Source organism: Branchiostoma floridae, chromosome 4 (genome assembly GCF_000003815.2).
Source record: "Branchiostoma floridae strain S238N-H82 chromosome 4, Bfl_VNyyK, whole genome shotgun sequence".
NCBI classification, from domain to species: Eukaryota; Metazoa; Chordata; class Leptocardii; order Amphioxiformes; family Branchiostomatidae; genus Branchiostoma; species Branchiostoma floridae.
This window is the reverse complement of record NC_049982.1, coordinates 14362178-14376325: the sequence shown is the minus strand read 5'-3', so window position 1 is coordinate 14376325 and position 14148 is coordinate 14362178. Positions and strand designations below refer to the sequence as shown.

The window sequence follows — 14148 nt, the reverse complement described above, 5'->3', positions numbered from 1 at the left end:
ACATTTATTTCATTCATATTCTTCCAATAGAAAAAAAGCAAATAAATTTGTTGGCACATTGATTTATTTTCTTAAGCTCTTAGAATATGAAATATAACATTAATTCAGTTATTGATCATTATTACTTTGTTGACTTAATCTTTTCAAAAGAAGGAAAATTCCGAGAGCTAACAGGCTATAATATGTCATAAGTGTACATGGAAATCTGCAGAAATAAATTTTGTGATGTCTAACAGTATAACATGGACAATATTCCAGCTGGTCAAGTAAATTGGTTGACCCAAATTGGAAGAAATACACAGCAGGAGTTTCTTCAGCACAGGCACAAACTTCACGTATACGTTTTTTGTCACATCGCGCAGAGTTGGCATGTGCTATGCTCTACGACTATGTCACAAGTGTACATGTTATTATCCATAGAAAGGAATTTTGTGGTGTCTAACATTATGACGTAGGCAATATTCCAGCCAGTCCATCATGTACACGTAGTACAATAAGTAATGCAATAACATATTCAGATCTCGTTTCTGACCATGGGTCCAGATCTCCTCTGCTCCAATCCTTTAATTAACTACATGATTGTCAACTTGTATCAGCATAATTTCTACACAATGCATCTTTTTCCAAGCAACTTTATAGCCACATCGAAACAATTCTTGTTCCTTGACATCGTAAAATGAAATGAAAGAACGAGTCAAAGACAAAGAGTCAAGCAAAGTAGACAGCTTTACATTCAAACAATAAGCAACATAGGTATCAATACATATTATAGCTTTAATTCATTTTACACACTAGTATATCGTTATAGCTCCAAGATCCCTCACAAATCAAACAAATTAACATTTTCATTTCTTACAGCTGTATGATATTGAAACTTTATCAAATATGCTCTACATTAAGCCGTAGCTCTATTTGACCCAAGATGCCAAAGACTGCTGTTTCCCCTCCGAATCCCACTGCTGGAAGATCTGCTCCATTGCATGGCGGGACTTGGGTGATCCGTTGTTGACAGTTGGCAGGATCTTTGCTGGCTGCAGGAACTGGACAAACCGCTTCATCTCCGTGTAGCTGGAATGTTCACTGTATGGAATACCTGTATGAACAGAATTCCATACAGGTTTACTCTACCCTACTGTCTTAGTCATTCATATAAGCTGTGTTCATCTTTAGCCCCTGCCAATGACCTCATGCTTGACGGTTAGTTCAGATGATTTCAACTCATGCATGCAATTTGAAGGGACACCACTCTAAAAGTGTAACCACACCAAGGCAGTTAATACATATTCATCATCATCATCTAGTCATGTTGGTAACATATTACAATGCAGCATTATGTTAGTCCCCTACCTACAAAATGTATCAACTAAACAACAGCAAAAAATGAAATATTAAGAAATTTCAATGTCCTGAATGTATGCCACTCAAAGAAACAAACATCCTATTACCATATACAGTGATGTTGCCATGTCTCTTTGGCCTGATATTTGCCACAGTGGAAACGCTATTGTTGTGAGTCCAGCCTGTTGGTTCAAAGGCAAGCACACTGTCGTACTGTGGCCTGTATCCCTCCAGATAGCTCTTTAGGCTCTGGGAAACAGAGAAAGGAGAGAAAAACAATACATTAGACTTATCTAAGTCTGGTAGCAATACACCATACCTACAGTTATATGAAACTTACTTGACAGCACTTTTTGATTCACATCAAAATATCAGTAAGTGACTGTTTTCAACCACACAAGCACTGATGGTATTCCAGTGCATGACATTAAGACACTTTCATTCATTCATTCATTCGTCCCATAGCCTTTTAATCAGCCGTGTGCTGATTAATCAGCCGTAGGGGCAGCACAACATGCTGCTGTATCAATAGGCATTTTAGTACCCTGGCGGCGCATATCTCCTCTCCGGGGCATGGTGAATGATGTAATCACCGTGTGGCTGATACGACACGAAGGTTCGCCAGGCCTCCGTCCGGGTGATTTGTAGTGAATCACCAACTCTAGACAGAATGGTTTGCTCCATCCACACCGCACCATCGCACTTGTGGGGGTTCTTTAACGTGCATGGGGTGTGGCTCTCCCCATACACGGGACCTCCATTTAACGTCCTATCCGAGGGACGGCCCCAGCCGAAGCCAGGTACTCACTCTCACCCGAGTAAAGGTGACACATGTACAAGGCAAAATTTTATCTAGTTGGCCTAAACATATTACAAGGATGTAGGGGCAAGCAAAGACCTGATACTTACATTGAATTTGAGATCCTTCATGGGCAGAACATGTAGTCTAGTTTCCCGACCATTCAGCGTGACCAGTCGCTTCACCTGATCAGAGTCCAGGCAGTCCAGCGTGTTCTTCTTGTCACGTGTCGCACAGACCTTGCAGCCCAAGGCTTCTGCTATGGCTAAAAAAACGTAAAATTAATGTACTGATATGGTAGTGTCGGGGCTATGATCAGACTGATATCCCTGTGTATGGTTTTCTACTCCAATAGAAACAAGAAATCTTTTTAAAAAAGCTGTGCCTTGCCGCGTATTTTATGTTATTTTGGTAAGTTAGACTAGATTCTACGCTTAAAAATCCTGAGTTCCACATGTCGCCCCCCTCCCCCCTCATTATCATAATTTATGTCAGATGAATTATTGGCACATTAAACAGGTTTTGTAAAACTTTTTGACCCACAATGAATATGCATTATATTTTATTACAAACTAAGTTCCTTCTGATGCAATTTGTGATATATCTTTATATAAACATGGTGAGTTAAAGCGTAGATTTATTACGCTGGACCACATACAGTAACATGCGTCTAGAAGAGCGTTTTAATACTCGCCTGGAATGTACCATTGTCTAACTAAGCCATGAAACTCGGCCGCGAGTAGCCGCAAGTGAGCGAGCGAGCGAGCGAGCGATTAGCCGCGAGCGAGCGTGGTCCAGTGGATTGGCTTGCCTCCCTAATGTTTGAGTACCCTTAGGGGTCAACTACATGTGAGTATGGTCATTGTATCGAATGGTCATTACTAATTTTGAACTGTCACCTTCCAGCAAAAAGAAGGGCCTTTGGAAGGGGCTTTGGAAGGGCTGGGTTAACAGGTCCGTCCATCCATGGATCCATGGAAGAAAGCTGGCGTAAGGCCTTGCCTGGCGGCAAGGCAAAAAATATTGAATATATGTGAGTGACGCTGACAGGGACTAATCCTGTTTCTTTTTCTGACAATCTCCTTCTGCAATTCAAACCCTGCCATCCTTCCTGGTATACCCATATTTTGGTGCTAAACATAAAATACAAACAAAAGTTAAAGCAGTAATACTCACCAAAGAAGACCCTCTCCTTCCCGATAGTGTAGGAGCCACAGACAATGAGAGTTTTGGGGTTATGTTGTACTGCCTCCACGGCCACACCCACTGCAAAGTCTATCACTTCCATCTGAGCAGGGAAGCTGTAGGCTGGGTTACAGTACCTAGTACAGGCACACAGTGTCATCTTTATTTGCAAACTTGTACCCAAGTGAACAAACAGGTATAATAAAGTATAAAGTTAAAAAATATCTAGCCTATAAATCTATCTAATATTCCTACATACCATGCTGGGGGGTTGACTTCTTTGCAGGCAGTGGCTAATTGATATTTCCACAATTTCAATGATAATTGGGTATTGTGATTAGTCATCAGAATGATAATACATCACAATACGGTTATAGCAAAATGGAAAATTTCACATCAGCTTAGAAGGTGATGCAAGTCATTGATGGACCATTGGAGTGTTAGAAACTGTTACACATGGCAAGAAATAAACATCACATCAAGTAGCTCATCAACACATGACACTGCTAACTCCATCTTACCAAACATCCCCAAGGTTAATACAGAGGGTCAAACGGTCAGTTGTGAAGATTTCAGAAGTCTGGGACTGTCTGAAGGCAAACTCTTTTCACAGCTCCTAAACATATAATGCCAAGTTTTGGCTTTTTTTCCTTTTATTTTATAATCAACAGCTAGAGTTGAGAAGCAGTGAGGCTTACGTGGTGTCCAGGTAGAGTGTGTGAACTTTGCACCCAGTCAGCGCAGGGTAACACTCCATCGATGTGTCTGCTCGAAAATCTCCTGTAATTATGTAAAGGGGGAACACTTTCAGTCATGACACTCACTCACTTACTCAGACATGATCACAGCGGTAAAATTGTTCTATTGGAAAAAAATGTTACCATCTGCTTTAGTAAGCACCACTTGATACTGTTATCTTATTCATTGACTGCTCAATTGATTTGTATACAAGACTGCACTGCAGTTATAGACTGGTTCACTCTTAATTTCTCATGCTAACACACCAATACAACAAGAACATTCAACAAAAACTAAAACATTGTAGTATGCAGATTCTATGTTGGGGAGGTAGCCTTGTCTTCCCTCATACTTGGCGGTGTACAGGTGTAAGCATCAGACAGGTGTCTCACCTGTGTGCAGCAGGTTCTTCCCATCTGGCAGCTGGAACAGGAACATTACAGCACCTGGACAACTGCACAAGATCACATACAATACAGTCATATAGTTGTTATTTCATCCTCTGTAGTGTTGGGCAGTGCACTTCTGAGGTAGTTACCTGGTCTAAATGCCTAAGTGGTGGAGACTGCCTGTATTACATCAAGCAAAATGTCACATGACAACTTAAAAGCTGAACTTTGAAAGCTGGCAAGTCATAAAGCAGGCAGCAAACTGAAGGTCAGAACAAAAAATGCCCCCAATGACTTTGTGGTCAACAGTGGGATTGCTATAAACTACATGTACTACTTTACTTTAAGCTTGTAAGTTGGAGACATATGATAAGCAACATTGTATGAATATTTCCTACCATTGTAACCTGGATGCAGATTGCAATGAAAACATCTTGAATCTAAATGATTATCATATATTCTACTGAATGAAGGAAATGAAACAAGACCACTTACTGATTTGCCTCCAGCAGAGTGACTTGTACCCCCTCCACATCACAGGGGGTGTTCAGGGGGAGGGGGTGCAGGTACCTGTCTGCCACACGGATCTTCTTCTTCACAAGGTTACACGTTACCTGGGAAACGAGATATCACATTAATCGTCAAAAGCAATAAAGACTCATATCTATTATGTCCATATCACTGTATGAAAAACCAAGTTATAAAAACACAGTGGCATCTGTACTGTATGTACCTTGCTTGAGTAGATTGCATGTCGGAAGTGCTTGCTGAGACCCTGGTAATGATCGTAGTGAAAATGGCTCAGGAAATAAGCCGTGCATCCTGGGATAGTACCATAGCGAAATGCATCTACTACAAATGTAGTTCCTGCATGTTGAAATAGTATAATTGTTAGAACATGACACAAAAATCTTGGCTATAGACATGCTGACAAAAGCTCAAGTGTGTAACTTGTAATATGGATTTCAAAAGCATAGTGTACATGTACATGCAGATCTATAAGCCCACATGCAGATAAAACATAAAGTCAATTGCTTTTATCTCCATTCCTACCAGGTATTTTCTTGTAAAACGGGCACTGTTTAGCTGCTGGTGCCCCCTGTGAGCCTCCTCGTGGGTAGGAGAATGTCGCTCCTCCATTCCAATTCCTGGTCCTGCCCATCTCAGACCCTGTCCCTGTCTGGGTCTTACCCACACTTCCTGTAATGTCCAATTGGGTAGACCTTCCTCCTTTTACATTGTGTTTGACCTCAGTTTTCACCTGTGCAGATTTTGGTACAGTACTCCCTGAGACTGGTTTGAAAAAGGAGAATATCCTAGACTGTTTCTTAGCTCCACCCTTTCCTTGACTGGAGGTTTGGGAGAAGGAAGATGTTTCTGTAACAACATTGTTCACAGAGCTTTGGCTGCCTCCTACAGCATAATCTGAATCCTTATCTTCTTTTTCCTTCTCCTTGTCATCATCATCTCCATCACTCTGTCCATCTCTCCAGTCAGACATTTCCCGTACCAAGTCATCCAAATATACATCAAACCCAGGTACATCATTCTTGTCTCCACATTCCTCTTCATTGACAGGATCTCCATCACCATCCTGACTGGCAAAGATGTCTTCATCACTGCAACTGTCACTTTCTTCTTGACTTGACTTAGCTGGGTTCTTTATCTGAGGAGTATCCTCACTACTGTCTTCTCCAAACATGTCTATGTCACTTAAACTCTCCTGTTCTTCCAACGCTTCCTCTGTTTCTTCCATCTTTTGTTCACAGCCTTGTGTGCTACTAACTTTTCTTTGGTCAGTTATCTTGTCTTCAGACATTTGTCTCCTCATACCCAAACATTTCTTTGACATGTTTGGCAGTTTGGGGATTGTTTGATCCTCTGGTTTTGTGTGATTTGAACCCGAATTGACTGACACTTGAAAATGTCTAGACTTCACTTCACTAACACCCTGCTTTGATGATGGTGCCCTTGATGTCTTCCCTTTCTCTTTGGCAGCCAAACCTTCTGATGACGAGACTCTGGCCTTGTTGAAGAAAAACGCTCCTTTTCTTGGTTCGTCTTGAGAAAGTGTTCGAGCAACTTCTGCTTCTGAAATACTGCCTTTTTTTCATACGCTTCAGAGAAGGAACTTCCTCCACAGAGTTGACTGAGAGCTCCCTTTTCCTTCCACCCCCCTGTTCCATACAGACACTGGTGACAGATGATGTGGCAGTGTCTTTGCTGTCATGGTCTTCATCTCCTGTGTGTCAAATATAACACACAAAATACATTAGATATTCTATAAAAGGCCATACTTACTTTCTCACTTTACTTCAAGGGCCATCTTAGTATGGTAAATGCAGTCTAAATGACATTACATTGTCATGGTCAATCTAGCTATAATGTGGCCATGGGTAGTCTTTTAATCATGCTGCTAGGAGGTAACAAAATCTTAGATTAGCTGATCCATTTACAAGAAACCTGTCAGTTATGATAAACTGCTCAACGCACGCTGCTTACCCTGCGAGGGCATCAGGTGAGCGTCCTGCAGGTCAGTGTCTGGCAGCCCCGCCCTCCCCATTGCCAGCAGGGTGTGCTGGAACCTCCTGTAGTGGGAGGGGATGGTGCAGTCACAGGACAGGCCTGCAGGGCATTCTGGTAAGGATTTAAGAAAGGAGATGTACAGTATGTTAAAGGTTCTTTATCCCTTCTTGTAGCCTTAAAGAGACATTGTAGTCTAAAGAATAGAACCCACTTGAGCAACAAACTGTATCTGTTCATCCATTTTTACCTGAACTAAGAAATTAAGAAAAGATAGTTCTGAAATTTTAAGTCCTACTACTTACCCCCTTCTGCCTGGATGGGTTGCTCCATGCACTCAGCCACGTGCCAGCGTGGAGACTGGACCAATAGGAGGCTGAATGGCATCTGGCAGTTTGGGCAGAAACCCTCATGGATGACACGCTTCGGGGTCGTCTTATCTCCTGACTGCCTGCCCCGCGGAGACTTGCCTGGTGACTTGGAGGTAGTTTTTCCTATGATGCAGCATGTGCAAAAATTGAAGATATAAAATACTATAGACAAATTCCATAACATTTCAGGTAAAGTATCCTATATTGTGACACACTAGTTCTCAGCTTAATGTTGCTGTTATTACAAAACAGCTAACACCTGGGGATGTCCTTATTGTAGGAGTGCAGACATCCCATGTACAGAATATGTGTAACCCCTTGGCCTACCACCAGTAACTGTTAGAGTATCGGTTTCCCAACTCTTAATATCAAAGCATACATAGCAGTCAGGTTTGTTTTGATTGTATCAGCGGTCTATACGTTTTTTTCTGTTTGTGCGGGCACTTCTTCTTCTTCTTTCATTAGGGCTGCCACCCTCAACTTGTTGAGTATTCTGCAGCCATAGCTTACTCAGAGAAGACCACTGCGCAAGCGAAGGGGGACTTTAAATTTTGGATTTGAAAACTGGCAGGGTTGATGACAAAGCTACCTCAGCTGGGAGGTTGTTCCAATCCCTAGTTGTACGTGGGAAGAAAGTATTTTGCCTGTACTGTGTTTTGCTGATGGGGACCCTGTAAGCCGCAGGATGGGTCGAGCGGGAACTTCTACTAGTAGTTTGTGTTGAAGGGCTTGTCTTACAGTTGATAGTGAGATCATCCGTGTGGTACTTAAAGAAGGTGACAAGTCTGGCCTTCCATCGCCTTTCCTGGAGTGATGGCCACTCGAGGTCGTGGAGCATTTCGCTGACACTAGAAGTCTGGCGGTACCTATTGCACACCCAACGGGCGGCACGACGCTGTACCGCTTCGAGCTTCTTGATATCCTTTGCTGTATAGTGATCCCAAACAGGACTGGCAAATTCTAGTAACGGTCGAACTAGTGTAATCTAATGGGCACGCTCCAAACATGCCCGACTGCTACATCTGCTTGGAGATTAACGTTACACAACTCATCCAGACACTGAGACAGCAGTAGACGCCCTCTTTCAGGGCCAGGTACCACTTAAGTAAACACTACAGGCGCTTTAGACATTTTACACTCTACATAGCAACCATCAGACCTTTCCCTTTGGGAGTGGTGGCTTTCCTGTCGCGAGCCTTTCCTTTCGCCTGAGAGGGGGGAGGGTACCGGTCCGCGCCCCCCTCCCCATCCGCCTGCTCCGGTCGATGTTGCCGTTCGCGTTTCAAACGACTTCTGTACCCCCAGATCTCCTCCTCGCTATCCTCCTGAGACATAGCTCGTTTGTTTTTCGGTACTACAATTCGCGAATTTAAAAGCGCTTCATTCCTGTTGGAAACATAGTCACAAACTCCCAAACTCAAATTTTGATACCTTTCCCGCTTTCTCAGCAGCAACACTAGCGACTCAGTCGTATCCGCAGATTCGATACAAGTCAAATACACTGCTATTTGAGAAATCCCTCATAGACAAAATTTACCGTGAATATTCCCCACTGATATTCAAATACATAGTACTTAAGTCATAAAATAGCAGTGGAGTTCAATCAAGGTTTATACGTCGCAATACGTACAGTATATTCAAAACGGAAGCGCCACCTATCGTCTTAAGCTCAAAGTGCAGCTAAATATCTGACTTTCCAGGTGCATTCGTTTATATAGAGGTCCTGGAAACGCCTAGCAGTGAATTGACTTGTGATTGCTAAAGCTAGGTTTCAAGAACAACTTCGTTGGAACACAGACACACCAGGATACTCTATTGTGTATATTTGATGATTTCAATGGCCTGAAGAACCATAATATTTGAACCTCCATGGAAGAACTAATTTGCTCATCTTTTGAACCAGATGCCAGACAGCAAAATCCTCACCTTCCATTTCAATAGCCAAATCACCAATTGCAATATAGGAAATGCTGCTAGGTGGCATAATACTCGATTAACACTTTCCAATTTTACTTTCCAAACCACAACAAAGTGCTCACCTATGTTTGCCTTTCAATCATATGCTCCATCGGTGTAAATTATCAGCTACGGAAATAAACAAACCAGAGGTGCATAAAATTATGACTGACTCTGTTCTACACAAGTAAAATTAAGGCCCTTATTTCACCAAATGCAGAATAAACTGATTTTGTCCGGCTAACAACTTTTCGAGATAAAACGGCTAAAGTGTACAAAAGGGCGTGCAGACCTCTTTATACATAGTGCTGGGAAAGGTGACCTGGCAAAAGGTGCTGATAAAATAAAAATATGCATTGAATAAACTGATTCCAAGAATATACAAACAAAACGCTATTTATTGTAGGCTGAACATGAACTCAAAAGCAACAAGACTAGCACATTAAAACCTAATACGGGTTAAATATCTTAACAAGGTAAATATCATAACAAGCTAAATACAATAGATGTTGTCTCTTAGTCTCAACAGGACCTAACTACAGGTATTAAAGTGGACTATCCTTGATGAACACATTGTACCTAAACCATAAAATCACACAATCAATGATCCATCCTGTTTATGAGTGTTATAGTATGACACTACAACTACAAGCATTACAATTGCACATCATGCACTGTACAGTATACTAGTATGGTGGCTTCTTACAACAGATCAGCTCATTTCGACTTCAATGCTATGCAAAGTCTATTGCAAGGTGATGCAAAATCACTGTCAATTGTTTGGCAATTTTTGACCATCAATACTACAGATATTTTCCACAGCTCTTACCGGTACTACAGATATTTTCCACAGCTCTTACACAGTAGGCTGTGAGCTCAAAGTTGATCTTCTTTTATAGGTACTGTTAGTACAGCTTCTTATTGCCATTTATCTCACTGGAACAGTCTACTTTAACAAACTGTAGTGTTCCCTCATTGACTAGTTCAACTCAGACAGAAAAGGACAGAAAAACTGATGTAAATGACAAATAAAAGTTATCTTGATAAGTGATATGACTAAGAAGTACACAGAGTCATTTAACAAAAAAGTAACATCACTATCGTCCACAATAACTTCTACAACTTAAACGTAATAAAGATATAAACCTCTTTGTTTAAAACAATCTAGTCTTTTTCCGTGTTTTCAGTTCCACTTTGAAAGCTTTCCCTTAAGATGAAGACAGCACACTGGTGAGACGACTCAGCTGAGTTTGGACCAGTTGATTGGAGTCTTCCCAGCAGACTTGAGAAGTTCGTTAGTCTTGGAGAAGTGTCCACAACCCAGGAAGCCTCTGTGGGCTGACAGCGGGGAGGGGTGGGGGGCTTTCAGGACATGGTGCTTCTTCTGAAGAAAAAAATGTACAAAGTTCTACAACTATGTACTATCAAACAGTAATGGCTATATGGTACCAGAGATGTCACAACACTTACAAGTCAGAAGCTGTTTTTAAAGACTAGGAATAAACTTCAAAATAAGGCCACACCAATTTAATTTCTTGGTTCACGGATTTTTTCATAAAAAATATGGAGCGAGAGGGCGAAATAAAAATAAAAATAAAAATTGTAAAATGGTTGGGGTAAAGGTAACGGCTAATCCAAAACATCAAGAAAAAAAGTTTTCAGGTTGGAGAAAAGTACAAAAACACTATTATTGTACAGTAACAGCACCTGTACCCACACTTTAAGGAGCTTATAATATAAAGGCCAATTTGCTACACCAGAAAGCTGGTGAATGGTTTCATTAATGGTGAAAATTTGCTGAGTGGTAATTTTTATTATTATTTTTTTTCTCCAAAAAATAGGAGCGAGCGAATCCGTGAACCAAGAAATTAAATTGGTGTGGCCTAAAGTAAAATATGAATAGTAACAGCCCACAGACAGGCCTTACATTGCAATTGTGACAATTCTTCCTTAACATTCATAGCTTCAGATGTAATTATTTTTCAATTATCAGCCACTTATTTCTTGGACTCGAAACAGAAACGTCAATCCATATAAGCCAGTCACATGGTGAAAAAGAACTATACCATACCTTGTTGATACAGCTACCTTTCTTCTGTGCATATGACCCCCACAGCATAAAGACAATCCCATCACCATTCTTGTTCAGCCAGGTGATGACAGCATCAGTGAACTCTTCCCAACCCTTGCCCTTGTGGGAGTTGGCCTCTTGTTTACGGACTGTCAGAACAGCATTCAGCAACAAGACCCCTGCAAAACAGACGATGCATGTAGGCTGCTTGAAAATTTAATTTTCTTACTTCTATTTCTAATAATCCCATGGTCTACTAAGGGCTTACCAAATATACACAGGATAGAGTTTAGTCAGGAAGGACAACACTACAGCCTTTTCTTATGCTGAAATCTACAACTTATTGACAGAAAGGTGTGCTTTGAATTATTTTCCTGCTTGGTAAAACATCAATAATACACAGAGATAGGCATATCTGAAGGCTTGATGAGTACCCTGTTTTGCCCATCCAGTCAAGTCTCCATGTTTGGGGATCTCAAAACCTTCCACATCCTTCTGTAGCTCCTTATACATGTTCACCAAGCTGGGGAAACACAGGGGAAAGGAGAGTTGTGGGTTGTCACAAAAAAGTGGGGGACAGCATTATGGCAAGACAACACACCTCCACGTTTTTTTGTCCTTCATTCCAAGGACAGAATCCAGGACATAATATAACTATCTTGTTCATACTTGTCTCTTAATTCTGGATGGTTTGTCCCATTTGCTGTACTACAATCCTAATCTCATAGAAGTGGTGTACTAACAGAACATTAATTGATGCATATTTTCATGTACAGTGAAACCTGCCTTAGGGGTCACCTGAGTATAGGGGCCACCTGGCCATTGCGGTCAGTTTTTGTCGGTCCCTTGAATTTTCCCCATTGACCTAAGCATTAAGAAATAGTCTATAGCGGTCACCTGTCGAATGCGGTCGCGGCCAGACGATTTTCTTTCGGTCCGGCCGCTATGCCAACACTGCCGATAGCGGTCACCTGGCCGGCCGCGTTACGCCGCGCTAAACCCACGCGGGGTTCACTTTTTTTTTTCAATTTCTGCAATATATCAGCAAAATGTAGGCTCAACTTGGAAGATTTACGAAGGAAACATTGAATAAAGAAACAGTATACAAAATTATGTGATTTTATGCGAAGTTTTTCCACCCAAGTTGTTGGCGTTTTTTCTCGCCCCAGACTCTTTGCACTGTACCCTTCTCTACATCGTCATTTCTGTGCAGACTGGAAGACTATATGGACAGATTTTACAAGTAGACCATCCGTTCATGTATCTGATGTTATATGTTCTTGAAATCCATGTACGCTGGTCTAATTTTTGTATTCCGCGGGCCAAAAATATCGGCATCTTATTTGCGTGATTTTCCAAGATGGCGTCGCTGCAGCAAATGAACAAGTTCAATTGGGGTCAGTGGACGAGTCCATTTTTACCAAGGTAAAATTTCGCAACAAGAATTCTGATGTATAGCATAAAATACGGTAATTATGGTATAGAAATGATTAAAATCAATTAAATCACCATTATTTATGCGAGAACTAGACTTAGTTGGATTTTTGTCAAAGAAATAAGCCTACGTAGAGAAAGTTTTATTTCGTCGTGACCATCTCGGCATAATGGCACATGCAGACAAGTCAAGCCAAGCCTTCGTGAACAAATGAAAGTTTTTGTGGTGTTTTGATGCTTAGAAATGATTATGAACTTGTCATCAGTAGTGATTGAACGTCTAATTTTTGCCGGCAACTAGCGGCATTTACAAGATTTGTCTATTCGATTGGCAAAGTTGCCAGGGACTCGCGCTGTGACCCAAGCTCAGAAAAAGTGAGATCGAGGAACAAAGGAAAATGGCGGCGCTGACTTCGTGTTCAGACAATTCCAACTGGATAAAAGACAAGAGAACCAAGCAAATGTCTGTCAGTTTTGACTCAGACGTACGATGTCGAAGGCTTCGACTCCCGAGGGACACGCATTGACGTTGGTAATTCGGCAGATTCCGAGAACGGCAAGACTCAGATTAGTGTCGGACTCAGATTAGAGTTAATGTCTAATAATAGTAGAGTACATGTAACGTTATGTCTTCTCTCTAAATCGTTAATGTCATGATTGGCATACATTTTACTATACAGAAATAAGGGAACAGCTACAGTGCTGTAGCAGTCGTAGTAATTCAAATGTATTTCATTAAACTGTTTGTTTTAAACTCATATTTAGTTTAAATGTATAACCTTAATAATATTGTCAATAAATACTCAGTGGAAGCTGAATGCCTTGTCACTTATTGCTTGTGGTGAAATGTACCTTTTTTTGCCATACTGCCTATAGGGGCCACCTGCCCATAGGGGCCAAATTTGGCCAGTCCCTTGAGTAACCCCTATAGACAGGTTTCACTGTATTATAATACACCGTTGGAAATGGCAGCTGGATATTGTCTATGGATTTGTTACAGAAAAAAAAGAAGTGTGAAGTTCTATACCTTGGTGGAGGTGGGACAGGGCGCTGCACACTGAAGCAGAGACCTGGAAACAAAAGGCACAGATTTATTACATCATCATGTGAATCTCCAACCTCCACACATCTCCTGATCTTCTAGGATATGTCGGCAGCAACTTGACAAGAAAGACAAAATGACACGGCTTGCAGCTGGCTCAATTAAGGGAACATTGGAGGTTACAATGTCAAGCTTCGCGGACTAATGTTACGGGGCCTTTCCTATGGTACATACCATGTGCCTGTCCAGGGCCATGGTATGGGTCCTGTCCCAAGATTACCACTTTTACCTGTACAAGGAAA

General features: G+C 41.4%; 2 protein-coding genes across 3 annotated transcripts in view; both read right to left on the bottom strand.

Annotated features, from left to right (window-relative positions):
- Positions 1-165: 165 nt before the first annotated feature.
- Positions 166-8828, bottom strand: LOC118414395 (DNA cross-link repair 1A protein-like). 2 transcript variants are annotated; one of them, XM_035818423.1, is made up of 12 exons: positions 8503-8828; positions 7278-7466; positions 6952-7086; positions 5503-6691; positions 5183-5316; positions 4945-5063; positions 4453-4514; positions 4021-4102; positions 3314-3459; positions 2248-2402; positions 1446-1587; positions 166-1093 (listed from the first exon to the last, which is right to left on the bottom strand). In XM_035818423.1, exons 4-12 carry the CDS (start codon positions 6299-6301, stop codon positions 909-911), a joined length of 1824 nt encoding a protein of 607 aa, XP_035674316.1. In that variant the 5' UTR covers positions 6302-6691; positions 6952-7086; positions 7278-7466; positions 8503-8828; the 3' UTR covers positions 166-908. The 2 variants fall into 2 exon arrangements, with proteins under 2 accessions (XP_035674316.1, XP_035674317.1); XM_035818424.1 differs by having other exon boundaries at positions 8775-8801.
- Positions 8829-9677: 849 nt separating this feature from the next.
- The window catches only part of LOC118413368 (uracil-DNA glycosylase-like), a 6824-nt gene continuing 2353 nt past the window's right edge, over positions 9678-14148 (bottom strand). The window contains 5 exon segments of the mRNA XM_035816721.1: positions 9678-10683; positions 11371-11549; positions 11805-11893; positions 13832-13874; positions 14081-14135. Of these exon segments, the coding sequence (XP_035672614.1) occupies positions 10540-10683; positions 11371-11549; positions 11805-11893; positions 13832-13874; positions 14081-14135 (510 nt within the window). The 3' untranslated portion in view covers positions 9678-10539.